The 17,359-nt window shown below is 40.9% G+C and overlaps 1 protein-coding gene across 1 annotated transcript in view; it reads right to left on the bottom strand.

Annotated features, from left to right (window-relative positions):
- Positions 1-17,359, bottom strand: part of THUMPD2 (THUMP domain containing 2) — an 80,442-nt gene that overhangs the window by 21,511 nt on the left and 41,572 nt on the right. Inside the window, exons 3-4 of the mRNA XM_063443638.1 lie at positions 11,500-11,891; positions 8,752-8,829 (exon numbers count right to left, since the gene is read on the bottom strand). Coding sequence (XP_063299708.1) covers positions 8,752-8,829; positions 11,500-11,891 — 470 coding nt within the window. The remainder of the gene's footprint in view (positions 1-8,751; positions 8,830-11,499; positions 11,892-17,359) is intronic.

Here is a 17,359-nt window from a genome sequence, read left to right on the forward strand (position 1 = left end):
TACTCTCACAGTCTAATGTCTGCTCTTATGAGATTAACCACTTACTTGGGAAAAAATTCCATCCAAAATTCCATTGTGGCAGGCTTATGCAATGTATGATCATATAATGTAACTAAATCCCCATTATTTTTTGCCTAGATAAGGTGTTTTTAAAAAAAACCTTTTAAAAACTAATAAAATCTGTCAACATTGAAGTTGCTGTTTAGTAGATAGGAGAGTGCGCTGGATATTGTGTATTGTATAATATGGCCCCCAGCAGCACCCCATTTAAGCATGTTCAGGTGAGTGCAACCACCCCCCCATGTTCCATATATATATATTTGGGAGTCTAGCCAACTCCTTGGTTTTGCACCCCTCCCTGTCACAGGTGCCTCATCTTAGGTCCCTATTTAGCCTTGTACTGCAGAGAGCCTCAGATGGAATTTTTTTCCCAAGTAAGTGGTTAATCTCATAAGAGCAGACATTAGACTGTGAGAGTAGGACCTGCCAAAGATGGGGTACATTGACGTTGTGGCAGGCTTATGCAATGTATGATCATATAATGTAACTAAATCCCCATTATTTTTTGCCTAGATAAGGTGTTTTTAAAAAAAAACCTTTTAAAAACTAATAAAATCTGTCAACATTGAAGTTGCTGTTTAGTAGATAGGAGAGTGCGCTGGATATTGTGTATTGTATAATATGGCCCCCAGCAGCACCCCATTTAAGCATGTTCAGGTGAGTGCAACCACCCCCCCATGTTCCATATATATATATTTGGGAGTCTAGCCAACTCCTTGGTTTTGCACCCCTCCCTGTCACAGGTGCCTCATCTTAGGTCCCTATTTAGCCTTGTACTGCAGAGAGCCTCAGATGGAATTTTTTTCCCAAGTAAGTGGGTTAATCTCATAAGAGCAGACATTAGACTGTGAGAGTAGGACCTGCCAAAGATGGGGTACATTGACGTTGTGGCAGGCTTATGCAATGTATGATCATATAATGTAACTAAATCCCCATTATTTTTTGCCTAGATAAGGTGTTTTTAAAAAAAACCTTTTAAAAACTAATAAAATCTGTCAACATTGAAGTTGCTGTTTAGTAGATAGGAGAGTGCGCTGGATATTGTGTATTATATATATATATATACACATATATATTATTTTTTTTACACCAAAAGTTTTTTTAACTTTATTTTCTGATTCTACACTGACAGGGAGACTGCCTGTCAGCACAGACAGTCCTCCTGCAGGCAGATACACAGGCACCTATTGCAGTCATGTGATCGAGCGACATGCCGCGGGGAGACTGTCTGGACTGGGTGAAACGGCAGTCTCCCTGGACTGGGTGAAACGCTGATCGCTGCCGGGGGACCGACGGCAATCAGGTAAGTACCCAAAGACCGTTATGACGGTTCAGGACCGTTATGATGGTTCAGAATCGTCATCGGTCCTCAAGGGGTTAAATGTATTGCCTGCTCTCCTATACTGCTGAGGATTGCTACCAACTAGGTTGCTTTGGCTATGGAGCTTGTGTAGTGCCTTCTGTTGGTAGCAACAGCAATATGCACTAACTGAATAGCAAGGCTAGTTATTTTGCATATTCGGGTGGATTTACATATTGCTAATTCTGCAGGCAGGAGAGATATTTTCTGTTAATTATTGTCTTCCCCACCCCTTTTTAAATAGGTCATTGTGTTATAATAAGTTGATGTATGTTGCCTGCTATGATTTGACTGTTTGTAGTTTTATTGTGTTGTCACAGCAATGTTTATGTAATGATCATATGGGCTAGTCCCAAGTAAAATAAAGTTTTGTATATTAGTCCCTTTTGGTACTTGTATCCTGTATGGATTCCTGGTGACAGAGTCTTAGGCCATCTTTGCAGGATTCCTCTAGCCCTGGGAAAAAGCAAAGGAGATTTTGAGGCTTGAGAGCCACAAGTGTATTTATACCATTGCAGGCGGATGTGGATACCAGCCTAGAAGAAGGGCTGCGGCGGAAAAGGCAGAGGGGACTATACCTGCCTGGAAGGAAAGCTGCAGAGGAATAGGCAGAAGGGATGATCCTTGGAGGCAGGATTGCAGTGTATGAGGCAGAGGGGATGATACCTGCCTGGAAGGAGAGCTCCACAAGGACCCCAGTCAAGCTTTGGTGACTGGGGCTGAAGCGTTCCAGGGTCTCCCTACAAGCTGCTAGGAAGCGGACTGGGTGGAGGTACTCGTCAGAGTACAGGAGTTTCGACACATTTATGCATTAATTCGATGACAAGCATCGGTCCTGCATGAGAGGTGGTGCTTAGCAGCAATATAAGCACTGCCGTTCCTCAGAAAAGACAGAGTTTTCCCCTGCAGACTGAACAATAAAATATCTTCGCACATGAACCACTACATTATGCAGTAGTGGTTCTAGTGCCTACAGTGTCCCTTTAAAAAAGTATATCTACACAAAAAAAATAGTAATTGGGGGCACACCCAGAACATGCATTTTTAAATAGTGGTGCTGCAGTAAAGACCACAATTTATACAAAAAACAGTTAAAGGAACAACGCACAAACAAAAACAAATACAGTTTTAAATTGAACAAGGCTACACCCCCATATTTGTTTGCCAAGATAGGAGACTTCTTTGTAAAATGTAAAACTGAATTTGGTTTTGTGTGTGCACTGTTCCTTAAACTGTAATTTAATAGTGTATTTGTCATAGTACAACCTAATTTATTGTGAATTAAAGAGCATTACATTTTAGCTATCTGATGCTAGCAGAAATGCAATAGATTTAATCCTCTCTAAAAACATTGTCCCTTCTCCACGTTTTGATCATGTCTTGGAAATAGACCTGTTGCCAGTGAAATGGCAGAGAACAGAGTAACTGGAAGACCAAAATAACCCATACAAAGGTGGTTCTCTGCTCCTCGTGACTCCAACAACCAAGAGTTTCTCACTCTAGTGGGGTATGGGATGCACTAAGGGCAATGTGCAGGTAGTGAAGCCAGTATGTCTGCGTCATCAGAGAGGACAGCCTTGCTAGAAGTAGTGTCCCTAAGCAAAGTTAATCACAGAAGAAGGTGGCACGAAAGAGGACCACAGGGAGGTTATAACAGTATAGTAAGAACCATGGATCAACCAAGTGCTGGAGAATAAGGTGAGTTTATAATGGCTGCCAAAGTCAATAAATATATAGTTAATAACTTAGTAGCTTTTGTTTGTTGAAGTGAATCCCGCATGGCTCACTTTAAATGGCTTTTTTTTTTTTTTTTTTTAGCAAAAGTAAGAAGCAGCATTAATTTTTCTTGCTACACTTCCACAAAGTCAAGGATTTTATAGTAACTATAGTAAGGTGCATGATTAAATAAATAAACCAAATAGGTGCTGATGATCAATTAATTTTGTAGGTTGAAATACAAATTAATATTATTATTATTTTATTTATATAGCGCCAATGGGTGGACTAACAGACACGTAATTGTAACAAGACAAGTGGATGCACAGGAACAGAGGGGTTGAGGGCCTTTCTCAATGAGCTTACATGCTAGAGGGAGTGGGGTATAGTGACACAAAGGGTATAAGTAGGGGTAATTAAATAGGTTGCTAGAAAAGTATTCACTGAGGGCTTAGTAGGTTATTTTTGACAGTTGTAGGAGAGGTGTCAGGGTGTCAAGGGATGAAAACTTGCCAACAGTTTAATTGATATACTTTCCTGAAGAAGTGAGTTTGCAATTATTTTTGAAGGAATGGAGACTGGGTAAAAGTTTAGCAGAGAAGGGAAGGGAATAAATCTGGGTGAGAGCAGGGCCGGACTGGCCCACCGGGATACCGGGAAATTTCCCGGTGGGCCGCGGCACCTGGGGCTGGGCTGACAGCCCCAATCATCATTGATCAGGCTCCTGTAATCCCGACCGGCCATATGCGAACTGTGTGGCCGCACAGGGCCCCAGGCGGCTGACACAGCTCACACATGGCCTGCCGGGTTTATAAAAAAAAAAGGAAAACCCAATATTGCGGTGGGGCAGAGCTTAGCGTGCAGCAGGGATGTGGAGGTAAGAAGCAGGTCAGTGTGTGTGCGTGTGAGACTGCCTGCCTGTGTGAGTGTGTGGATGTCTTTGTGTGTATGTGCATCTGCTAATGAGTGTGTGTGTGCACACATCTGCTAGTAAGTCAGCTTCTGTGTGTGTGCGCATCTGCTAGTGAGGGAGCTTCTGTGTGTGTGAGCTTGTATGTGTGTCAGTGAGTGTGGCGGAACCAACCTCGCCACTCGGCATTGGAGAAGCCTGTTTGCCCGCCTCCTGCCTGCTGACTATGGCCCCTGGGAGATTTGACCCTTTAAATACAGGATTTGGGCATGTTGTATTGTATTATGCTGCTACTGGCCCTTTAGGAACCATCTGGGGACATACTGTGGAGTTACTGGGTGGCCACCATTTCATGTTTCAGAGGCACATGGTGAGAACAATGGATGAAGCACATGGTGAGAACAATGGATGGCAGCCATTTTAACTCACAGACACTGTTGTGACTTTTCTACATGGTGCCATCTCGCCGGTATTTGGTGCACAAAAACATTGTGCAGTAGTTTTAAACTATACAACAGGGGACACATTATACAGTAATTATTTTGTATATAATCTGTATAAGTTCTGCGGAATCTGCATTAAACTGTATCTTCCAAACTACTGAACGGATCTGGGTGAATTTTGGATATGAGGTTCACCCAGATCCCCTGGTTATATTTATATGCGGTTATTGCATGTTTTGGGGTCCCTGTGATATGTTTTATAAAACTGTATTTCTCTGTCTGTGATAATTATATTACCCATTGTGTTCAGTAATCATATCACAGGCAGAGGGGAGGATTTTGTGTGGGAGTGTCTATGTGTATTGTACGTATTGATTGGTTGTTCTGTAAAACCCTGTGGGCAGTACTATGTTTGTGGATTGGGAATAAAAGAGGCTGTATGTGCCAGTACAGTCAGTTCTGCTTTGATCTTAAAACGAAGTGTCGTCTCGTTATTGAGGGAATTGGATTGTATGCTGATTGCCAGGAGTGTAAGCTGATTGAATGCTTTTCCTGTTCAGCTGTTTACAGCATTCATATGCTTGAGAGCATTCGTATGCTTCTCCGGTTCAGTGGTTGTGGTGTCTGCTGCAGTGCTTGGAGTCCTCAGGAAGCTCTAGGAGCATCCTTCAACGGAGGTACCCAGTCGGGGTGCCCGTCGATCCGTTACAGTGAGCTTGTCTGTAGGGATCGTGTGTGTGTGTGTGTGTGTGTGTGTTAGTGAGCTTGTCTGTAGGGAGCATGGGTGGGTCTGAGCCTGTCTGTGGTGAGCATGTGTGTGCAGTGAGCTCTTCTGTAGGGAGCATGTGTGTGTCAGTGGGCTTGTCTGTAGGGAGAGTGTATGCGCACCAGTGAGCATGTCTGTAGTGAGCGTGTGAGTATTCTTTACTGTATAATTTAATTACCCTGGAAGGACTAATATTTTGAATTAGAAAAAGAAATATTCCAATAACAAATTATATATATATATATATATATATATATATATATATATATCTATATCTATATATATATATCTATATCTATATCTATATCTATCTATCACACACACACACACACACAACTACATAGCACAATGACCTTTGGGGATCGCATATATTTTTTGGCTGCTCTGTATCCCCAGTCCGGCCCTGGGTGAGAGACAGCCAAACTCTGCTAAGAATGAAGGTTGCTGAAGACCTTTTAATTTCAAAAGTCATACACCATGGCAAGACTGTGCTTAGCAACAAGACACAATATAGTTATACTGTATCTTTCCTAGGCAGAAGTTTCTAGTTGTGCACTCCACGCTCTTCTTCTTTTTTTTTTTAATTTTATATTTTTATTGTGCAGGTAGGTACATGGTATTTCCATACGCCACAACAGCGTTCATATAGATATGCATACAGACTTATTCGTGGCATTAGTACGTGCACATTTTTTAAGTATAAACAAAGTCGATATAACAGGCTTAACATTAGTAAATAGTTACTGCACTGTAGTTTAGCATGCAAGTGAGTTAGGATTGAGTTGCTGTATACTACCGCAGTATAGTAAAAGCTTTAACATACGTCTGGGTGAAAACATGACTGAGGGATCATTCATAGGAAACAACAGACATGTGAGTGGTAGTGAAAGAGATTAGGTAGGCAAGTGAGTAGTCAGGCGTTACTATGTGGTTAATGTTACATGCTTATAATACGAAAGTGTAATAAAGGTTGTGTATCTCAAGATGGTGCCAGGCTGACAGGCTTATTAACATGAGAGTGGCATGTGGAAGGCCGTCAGGTGACATGACCCGTGTGTGTAGCACAGCATTATGTGATTGGAAGGGCATTGTTATAAGGGCGCTAAGTCTTAAAGAAAAGGAGAAACATGCAGGCATTGTGGATGTCTGATGTGTATATAGGGTGAGATATTCATGGAGGTGTAGATATTAGCAAATTAATAACAGGAGAAGAGAAGTGTCCGGCATACAGGGGTACACAAGCCTGTGCTGGGTCTTGCAGAGATTAGATTGTGGAGGCTGCAAGGGGGACTGGAAAGCGTCCGTTCTGGTGGGGTAGGGATGTAAGCAAGTTCTGCTGGGCCTTCCCTGCCGCTGGGTTTCCCCTCAGCCTTTACCCAGCTGGGGAAATATCTGCATTATGTGGGCCTCTTGCAGTGCTTTCCTGATTGGGGTGTTCACATGCTCTGTTGCGTTTTCAGGCGCCTGGCTTGCCTGTCGTTGGGGCAGTGGAAGCGTTCCTCCTCGCCGCCATTTTGAGGCCTTTGGTGTTGCTGGCGGGTTGGTCTTCTGCTGTAGGCCTCGCTTTGGCTGCCGAGGTAAGTAGGCACTTGGTTGCGGGTGCGTCATTATCTTTTTTTCCCTCTCTTGCCTCTGCCTGAGGTTGACTGGTGTGCCGTGTTTGCCTCTGGCTTTTTTGTCCTGGTGTGGGTGCCTCCGGCGCCTTTGTAGTTGTGGTGTGTCGCGTGCAGAGTTTTGGTGCCTTTGGCGATACAGAGGGCTCCGGGGTGGCGGAATCAGAAGTGGTTTTGGCACAGCTGGTGAGACAGGTTGTGGGACTTGTGGAGAACCCCGCTGTCTCTGTTCGATGCAGAGCCAGAAGGCTGCAATGATGGCATCCAGCTGTGTGAGCGTGTTCAGCGTTTGGGTAGGTCCGCCTGTGACCCCCGCCATCTTTGGTGCGGCGAGCTCACACTTGTTCTGTGCCCGCAAGATACTTGAGTGTTCCCCTGGGACCGGGATGACTCCCACTGGTCCAAAAGGGGGGGAACGAGGGCCCATTGTCGAGAGTCCAGTCGTGGACAACGTCGGAGAAGCGGCAGCCTCCTCTGCGCCGGCCACGCTTGTAGGCCGCATAAGGTACCCCAGCGTTTCTCGCTGCAAGTTTGGCATGTTTGGTACCCGTTGGTTTGCCTGGGTGTCACCAGTGGGTTGATGGCCCTCGTGAGTTGTGTACTCGGTATTGTGCGGTGATTTAGATGCTTTAATCGCCAGTAAGAGCAGGAGCTGTTCCTTCAGGCATCCACTCTGCTCGGCGGTCAGGCCCGCCCCCCCCCACTCCACGCTCTTCTAAAGAAACACTAAGAAACAAGCACTGTTGAGGACCACTAACACATTGGTCGGCCAAGGAACCCTCGTGCAGCAGATGAAAAATACATCATGCTTTCTTTCCTTCATAACTGGAAGATGTCCAGCAGTGCAATTAGCTAAGTATTAGCAGAAAATAGCAGGATCCTGGTACACCCATGTACTGTCCTTAGACATCTGGCCAGAAGTGGTCTACCTTTGACATGGAGACAAGGCCTTAAAACACAGGAACTGAGGTGCAAAAAAATTGGAGCAGGTGCTCTGGAGTAATGAGTCACAATTTGAAATATTTGTCTTTAGCAGAAGGTAGTTTGCTGAAGAGCAGTACAAGAACGAGTATCTACAGAATTCAGTAAAGCATAGTGGAAGTTCCTTGCAAGTTTGTGTCTGCAGTTCTGCTAGTAGAATTGGGGATTTTGTCAGAATTAATGGTCTCCTCAATGAATGTACAGTAGTACAGGCAGGCACTTGTCCATCATGCAGTACCCTCAGGGACGGATCTGATTTACTAATTCTTGAGCATAAAACTAACCCCAAACAAACAGTCAAAGTAATTAAGTACCATCTTCAGAGTAAAGAAGAACAAGGAGTCATGGAAATTATGGTACAACTCCCACAGAGCCCAGAAATCAACATCATCGAGTCTGTCTGATATTACATGAAAAGACAGAAGCAACTGAGGCTACCTTAATCCACATAAGAACCGTGTTTAGCTCACCAAGATGTGTTACAACCTGACAAATTTCATACAAAACTGTGTGCAAGTTTATCTATAATAATATATTTTGTTTTGAAGGCAAAGGCAGTCACACCACATATCGATTTGCATTTTGTTAAATTGATTGAAATAATCTGTGATCATTTCTATTTTTTAAAGCATTCTTACGTTACAATATTTTTCACACCTGCACTTTTTCACAGTAGTGCATATGCATATCAATAATTTGTTTTGCAGAAGCAGATAGTACAGAAGTAGCAACAATTCCATTGGTGAAGGCAACATTTATTGAAAAGAAAGGACTTGAGAGTACAAGTAGAGCACCTACTATTCAAGGTTAGAATTTTGCAACAAAAATAAATAAGTGTTAACAATTGTGCAATGCCATACCCATAAAATTGCTAGCCAAGATATTTTTCCCTTATTTCCTACCTCTAAAATTGGCTTCCGCAAATCAGGTTTCCAACCAAACTGTCTTACAAGAGCTTTTCCAATAACACGCCCCAGCTCCTAAAGTACATAAAAAAAACAGTGGTCACTTTGCAGTAGGCAGTATTTCATCTGACTGGTAAATGTCATACCTCCCAACATTTTAAGTTAAGGGCTATTCCGTGAAATTTTAGGTGACATACTAATAATTTATGCAGCTAAATTGTACTTTAGAGCTGTTACAATGCATCTTATTTAAACAGAACGATTTCTAAACACATTTATTGTAGTTTAAAGATACATTACTGTGCGTACACCAGATATAAATTGAATTGAATGAAACTGGAAATAATGTTATTTGCTATTGATTAATCTTTTAGGGGCACTTAATTTTTGCCCTTTTATTTTTTTTTACATACAGTGTCGCTATAGCAACGCATGCATACGGCTTCATCACAAGAGCGTGGAGCACCTTCATGCATGTTCACATCGCACAGAGGGATGACGGTTCGACACAGTGCAGGGTAAGTTAATTCTCCTATTTAGTCATTATGAGTCGTGATTTAAGTTGACTGTGGGGAAACCACTTTAAGGATTCATTTTGTTGAGCTATTTCAGTTGCTTTTGTTTGATTTGTTCATTGCATACAGCTGAAACGCTGTACATTTTGACAATAAACCTGATTTTCAATGGGGGTTGAATAACTTTGATTACAACTGTAATATGAGGATATATATATCCTCATGTCACAGATGTAGCAATATGTTAGTTTTTAACAATCATGCGGCAGAAACAAAATGAGTTGTTTTTAACAAAGTAAAAATCTAGATTTTAGGAAAGACTCCACAAATATTCTCCCTCCCATTTAGTTTCCCTCCTTGTTAATGCTATTTTTTTTTTCTCTCGTAGCTTAAAGGGATCCTCTAGTGCCAGAAAAACAAACCCGTTTTCCTGGCACTATAGGCTCCCAGAGTGCCCCGCTCCCTTACCTGAATCCAGGATCGATGTCCCTCGGCGCTTGGTCAGGCTCCGCCTACACTCCTCAATGCTTTCCTATGGGGAAATCTGACACTGGAGGTCCGTGAGGAATTCCAGCGTCAGATAACGGAACAAAAGTCAGTTTGGATTCCGGAAGCCCTTTAGAGGCTGTCTGGTAGACAGCCACAGAGGGCAGACTTAGAGCTGGATTGTAAACATTGCAGTTCTCTGGAACTGCAATGTTTACATTGCAGCACTAAGTGCAAAAGGGTCTTCGCAACCAGACTACTTCAATTAGCTGAAGTGCTCTCGGTGCCTACAGCATCCCTTTAAGGATTTGGATTTATTTGAAACAGAGTCTAATTAGAGAGTATTAGAAGAGTTTGTTATATTAAAGTTATCATTTTTATAAGTTTGAATGACAGAATAAGTTATAGTCACACCTAAATAAAGAGTAGGATATGAAAGTAGTGAACACTTTATATATGCCACTGGATCGTTAGAATTCCAAGTTCTTGTAATAATTTGCAGTTAAAAAACAAATAAGTCAGCTTTCCTGCAACATGGGTCAGTAATAATATATAATATTCACCTCTTTCACTTTCATTTATTACACTAAAGTTTTTAAAATCTACAAATATATTAATATTAGGGAGCTAAACATTGAAATGGTTACATTTACCAGCTGGCTTTGTAATTAGTTATAAATTTGACTCTAATACAAGCATGTTAAACCTGCGGCCCACCTGCCCTGGGGCTACTTTGTGCTGTGGCTGCAAAGATATTTCCTGTCTGATTCTGGTCTTCCGACGGCCGATCGCATGCTTCTGCAGGCCAGCCACTCCCCTTTCCCTCCTGCACGTAGTGCCAGAGGAGCATCTGGCCTGCTTGAGCAGAGAAGAGCCGGGCTGGAACTTAACTTGTATTAATTTCAGGGAGGGGGCCAGTGTATTAAATTGGGGGAGGGAGGGGGCCATCTGGGTAAAATAGGGAAGAAGGACAGTGTACTAATTTGGGGGAGGAAGGGAAGCAGTGTATTAAATTGGGGGAGAGTGAGTGGGGCAGTGTATTAAATTGGGGGAGGGAGAGCAGTGTATTCAATTAGAGTGGAGGGAGGAGGGGCAGTGTATTTGATTAAGGGGCACTGTATTAGATTGGAGGGAGGGGTGGCAGTGTATTGGATTTGTGGGCAGTGTATTAGAATGGGGGGAGAGGGCAATGTATTAGATTGGGTCTGCATGGAGGCGCTGAACGCTCCACATGGAGATGCTGATTGGTCGTGCAGCCTTTTGCCACACATAAACAATAGTCACCCAATGCTTTCCTATGGGAAAGCATTGGATTGGCTGAGATCATCAAGTTTGATGATATCAGCCAAAGTGAAGAACACACTCATAGAACTTCAAAATCAACAAGATAACGTAATTTGTAACGTTCACCATTTCAGTCCCATTACCAAACTTTTCTTAATGTCAAGGTTGTTGAATGGAAACATTGGTTATATGCAAATACATATCTCCTTAAAATAAATTTGCTCTTTTGTTTACTTTGAAGCCCTACTTCGTCCAGTGTCAGTTAGGCAACTTTTTTTATACAGTACTTTTCAAAATAAACCTACGTTTCTATGAAGTTATCGTTTTTTTGCAGCCCACATAAACTTAAAACTTGTTTATTTGGCCAGTGTTGTCCTTTGAGTTTGACATGCTTGCTCTAAGACAACTCTGCATTAAAACCACCACTATAAAAACATGCAACCCTGAAAGAAACCATTACCTGTGCAGTAAATAATTTTGCAATTGCTCCAGTACATCGGCATGAAACTCGAAAAGTAAACATACTTTTAGCAGAAAACAGTGTTTTTGGGGGGATATTATTAGTTTGTTCATCGTTAAAAAAACACTGGTTTTCTGACTGGGTCAAAAATGTGTCGCTTGTGTGTTCATCAAGTATGCAGACCTCACCAGCACCATGTTCTTTCTTGCAAAGTTTTGATGTGTACAGTGCTGAATCATTTTCCAACTTCCTCTTTGATGCTTTTATTTGATCATTTTGTACATCATTCATGTGCCGTACTGGTTCCTGGAGATTTTGCCATAAGTCCAAAGCACTGATCCACACCTTACTTTCTCCAACCATAGTTTCCCTTAACATGGATAATGCATTTCCTAAAAATAAATGAATATTATATGTATTATCTGCTTTGCACTATACCAATTTATACAAGGGACTGGGCCAGTGATCCTCTTATGGAGTGAAGAGGACGACTACACAACGGCGGAACACTGGGTTCCAAAAACTGGTAAATGTTTTATACAGTATAAAATAAAGTATCAAAAAGTGTACGGGTTGGGTGGGTAAGGGGGGTCAAGACTAAAATCAGTCAATGTGTGTGTAATCAGGCTTTATTAAGTTGTGCCTCAGATACACTGTAACTAAAATAGACAAAATAAGAAACAGTAGATAAGGGGGAAGGAATCTAAGAGTCCCTATTTATATTCTCCTTTGGGTCATAGTAGCTTTTTATTTACCTTTTAGATGACCTCATATAGTGGGTTTGTAAGAGTTTAGTACATAAATACATACAAATCACAAGTATAATAGAACAAGTAAATAAAATTAAAGGCACGTTAAAAAAATAAAATTATATTTATGTGTTAAATTTGCTTTAGAAAATGAATATCATCAGAGATGAAAAATCCTTTAGCACTGGAAGTCAGAGTACTGATACAGTAAAGAGGTATATTTAGCATTAGGTATCGGACAATATAATTTTTCGATTACACAGATTATTTGTTGCTTTTGGTGCAGATTGCTGAAAACCAGTGCCAATATTCTGTAATTTTAAAGCTTTGAAAAAGCAACACAATTTCTACACAAATCTGGCATCTGACCGCGCTGATAGCAATCACCCCCCTATCACTCTCAAGCAGCCAGTACATGCTGGTACCAGTGAGATCCCAGAATGTACAATGCTGTTACTGATGGTAGTGTCATTGCTGACAGCAATCACAATCCTATCACTTTAATTTAGCCACTAAAGAACATTACAGTAGATTATACACCATGGGTGTCCAGCCTTTTGGTTTCACTGTGCCGCATTGAGTGCAGAGGAATTGTCTTGGGCCGCACATCAAATCTATTATGTAGATCAAGGCTAACTACTAAGGTTGCTAACTACATCTACCTTGATGCTTTGCCAGCATTATGGCTGTAAGAGCATTATGGGAGATGTAATCCATAACATCTGGAGTGCCAATGGTTGCCTCCCCCTGATATAGATAATGTACATAAGAAATATATCTTTAAAAGCTCTTTTCTTAATTTTGACATTTTAGTTGTTTAGTAAATAACTCCCTTTTTGTTATCCTTATGTGGGATTGCAATATTTAAATATATCAATTTAGGGAGCTATGTACTAAACAAGTACACATGTACATGGGCGTAGGAACCCAAAAAAATCTGGGGGGATAGCATTTTTACTCGCCGGGTATATTCTTATTCCGTAAACTAGGAGTTGTTTATCCCATTGTACAGCGCTACGGAATTTGCATTCGCTATATTAATGATTAAATAATAACATTAAAGGGTCACTACAGGGAAGGGGTTTTACTTACCCGGATACAGCGCCGGGATCCTCCTGATGCCGCGCCCCCTATTTCGTCAAAATGACGAAATAGGAGGGTGTGAGCAGGGAGCAATAAAACGCTTCTATTCAGAAGCGTCATTGCTCTCTGGTGCACATGCGCAGCTTTGCCGCACATGCGCAGATACTTCATTGGGCGGCATTCATGTCTCGACTAGGAAGCACCTCTAGTGGCCATCTGAGTGTCCACTAGAGGTATTCCTCAGCAGTAATGTAAATACTGCCTTTTTACGAAATGGCAGTACTTACATTAAAAAGCCTGAAAAGACATGCTATAGACACCAGAACTACTACGTTTAGCTGTTGTGGTTCTGGTGACTATAGTGCCCCTTGAATATATAGAGGAAAAAAGAATCATCACAAATGTAAGAAATAAAATGTCTGTTTCATTATTCTAAAAATTATTTTAAAAAAATAAAAAAATATGCACATTCCTAGTTTAATTTTTAGCACGACATATGACACAAACATTTTGTACTTTGCAGATTACTTTTTATATTTTTTTATACATATACAGATTGTGTAATACTGCCCCTGACTTACGGTGACCACATTTCCTAACCGTCTCTATCCCTTCCATTTATATTAGAACCCCACCTACCCCTTCCATGAATATTAGAACCACCCCTACCCCTTCCATGCATATTAGTACCCCCTAACACTTCCATGCATATTAGTACCCCCCTTAAACCCTTCCATGCATATTAGAACCCACCCTACCCCTTCCATTCATATTAGTACTCTCCTAACCCCTTCCAATAATTTTTCTACCTCCCCCTTCCTCCCATACATATTAGTAGCCCCCCTAAACCCTTCAAATTATTTTCATACCTACCCCTCTCCCCCTATCCTTATTAGTAGCCCCCTAACCCTTTCCAATTATTTTTCTACCTACCCCTCCCCCATCCATATTAGTAGCCCCCCTAAACCCTTCCAATTATTTTTCTACCTTTGTCCCCCCTTTTACCTGACATAGCAGGGGGACCTCTGGACGTCCGGCAGGCGCAGTGTCAGACTGAGCGCCGGGTAGTCACGTGACACCCGGCCAGGGCCGGTGCAAGGATTTTTGCCGACCTAGGCAATAAATAAAACTGGGGTGCGTGATAATCCCCAAGCTAAAGATAGGCCTACCAGAAGAAATACTCTCAATTTCAACTCAAATGACAAGTCATACAATTGTAACTGAACCATCCCAAAATCCTGGCAAACCTATGCATGGGGGGCATGGTTGTACTCAGGAGGCCTTGCAGAAAACAACCTGGAGTGTTTACTTGCAATAACCAACAACAGGCTCCCCTAAATCACTCACAAATGTGAGTGAAAAAAATTATATTTTAAAATTACCACCACACATTTTCTCAAATTTGTTTTACTCAAAACGGTTGCATCAAAGGCATCAAAACACTCCATATACAATACCGTGGGGTGTCAACTTTTCAAATATATGCACGTTCATGGAAATAAAATAAATTGGGATATGTAAAAAGGCCCCCAAAAAGAAGATAGGCAAAGAAGATATGTCAAATTTGAAAAACACATCAAATGTTTGGCATTGCACCCCCCAAACATCCCAACAAACCTATGCATAGGGTGGTATCACTGTACTCAGGAGATGTTGCTGAACACATATGTTCTTTGGCAGTAACACCTAAATGGAGCTGATAATCCATGCCTAAAGTATAATGTTACATAGTTACATAGTTACATAGCTGAAAAGAGACTTGCGTCCATCAAGTTCAGCCTTCCTCACACCTGTTTTTTGCTGTTGATCCAAAAGGCAAAAAAAAAAAAAACCCAGTTTGAAGCACAATTTTGCAACAAGCTAGGACAAAAAATTCCTTCTTGACCCCAGAATGGCAGTCAGATTTATCCTTGAATCAAGCACATATTTATTACCCTTCATTGAAAGATTATATCCTTGAATATTCTGTCTTTGCAAGTATGCATCTAGTAGCTGTTTGAACATCTGTATGGACTCTGATAAAACCACTTCTTCAGGTAGAGAATTCCACATCCCGATTGTTCTTACAGTAAAAAAACCTTTCCTTTGCCTTAGACGAAATCTTCTTTCTTCCAGTCTAAACGCATGGCCTCGTGTCCTATGTAAAGTCCGGTTTGTGAATAGATTTCCACACAATGGTTTGTATTGGCCACGAATATATTTGTATAATGTTATCATATCCCCTCTCAGGCGACGTTTTTCTAAACTAAATAGGTTTAAATTTGTTAACCTTTCTTCATAGCTGATATGTTCATTCCTTTTATTAATTTTGTAGCTCGCCTCTGCACTTTTTCTAGTGCCATGATATCCTTCTTTAGAACAGGTGCCCAAAATTGCACAGCATATTCAATATGTGGTCTTACCAGTGATTTATAGAGAGGCAAAATGATATTCTCGTCCCGAGAATGAATGCCCTTTTTCATGCATGACAATACCTTACTGGCCTTGGCCACTGCTGATTGACATTGCACATTGTTGCATAGTTTGTTGTCTATAACAATTCCCAAGTCCTTTTCGTGTGTTGTTATCCCTAATTCACTTCCATTAAGGGTATACGTTGCTTGTGTATTCTTTACGCCGAAGTGCATAACTTTGCATTTTTCAACATTAAATTTCATCTGCCATTTGAGTGCCCAGTCCTCCAGTCTATCTAAATCCTTCTGCAGCAAAGTAATATCTTGCTCACATTGTATTATTTTACAAAGTTTTGTGTCATCTGCAAACACTGAAACATGACTTTCAATGCGGTCTTCAAGATCATTTATAAAAATGTTAAATAGAAGGGGTCCCAGAACAGACCCCTGAGGGACACCACTTGCCACCTCTGTCCAGCTTGAAAATTTACCATTAACGACAACTCTTTGTATTCTGTTTTTAAGCCAATGTTCTACACAAGAACAAGCATTTTCATCGAGACCGATTTCCTTGAGTTTCAACACTAATCTTTTGTGTGGAACTGTATCAAATGCCTTGGCAAAATCCAAATAGATCACATCCACTGCAACACCCTGATCTATACTTCTACTTACTTCTTCGTAGAACGCAATCAAGTTAGTTTGACAATGTGTGTGGAAAAAAAAAAAAAAAATGACTAACCAAAGGTTTGACAAAGACTGGTGGTAGAATTAGTGCATGGAAAGTGTTAAAATACCACCATTTGAAATACCCTGGGGTGTCTACTTTTCAAAAATATACGGTTTGATGGGGGTAAATTACATTGGCCGGTTTCAAAAATGTCCCAAATAGAGCAAGGGTGCATGATGACCAGATGTGAAAATTCCAAGTTGGAAAACTGAAATGCACCCCCTCCAAATAAGGTATTTTAGCCCGACACACCTGTACATGGGTGGTATCACTGTACTCAGGAAATGTTGCTAAACACATATTGGGGTGTTCTTTGTCAGTAACCATTAAAGTTCTCAGTACAGGTGTTCTTAAATTGCTATGTGTATTTAAAAAAAAAAAAAATCACTAATTATTTTATTTTATATTTGGCATAGATTAGTGGTAAAATGGTTGCATGAAAAGAGTCAAAATACCCCAAGTTTAATACCATAGGTTGTCTTTTTAAAAATATATACATGTGAAGGGATTCCTGACAGATATCAGTGTTACAATGTAACTTGCGTTAATTTTTAAAAAAATTGGTTTGGAAATAGCAAAGTGCTACTTATAGCCCTATAACGTTCGAAAAAAAAGCTAAGAACATGTTAACATTGGGCATTTCTAAACGAAGGACAAAATTTTGAAACTATTTAGCACGGGTGTTTTTGGCGGTTGTGGCTGTGTAACAGATAGTGGGGGTCAAAGTTAGCAAAAGTGTGTTTTTTTAAATTGTTTCATAGTAAATTATATGATATGATGAAAATAATGGTATCATTAGAAAGACCATTTAATGGCGAAAACAGAAATTTTTACTTACCGTAAATTCTTTTTTTCTTAATATGGTGGCATATGGGTTTTGCTCCTCCCTGTGGACAAGACCTTTA

Source organism: Pelobates fuscus, chromosome 2 (genome assembly GCF_036172605.1).
Source record: "Pelobates fuscus isolate aPelFus1 chromosome 2, aPelFus1.pri, whole genome shotgun sequence".
Taxonomy (NCBI): Eukaryota; Metazoa; Chordata; class Amphibia; order Anura; family Pelobatidae; genus Pelobates; species Pelobates fuscus.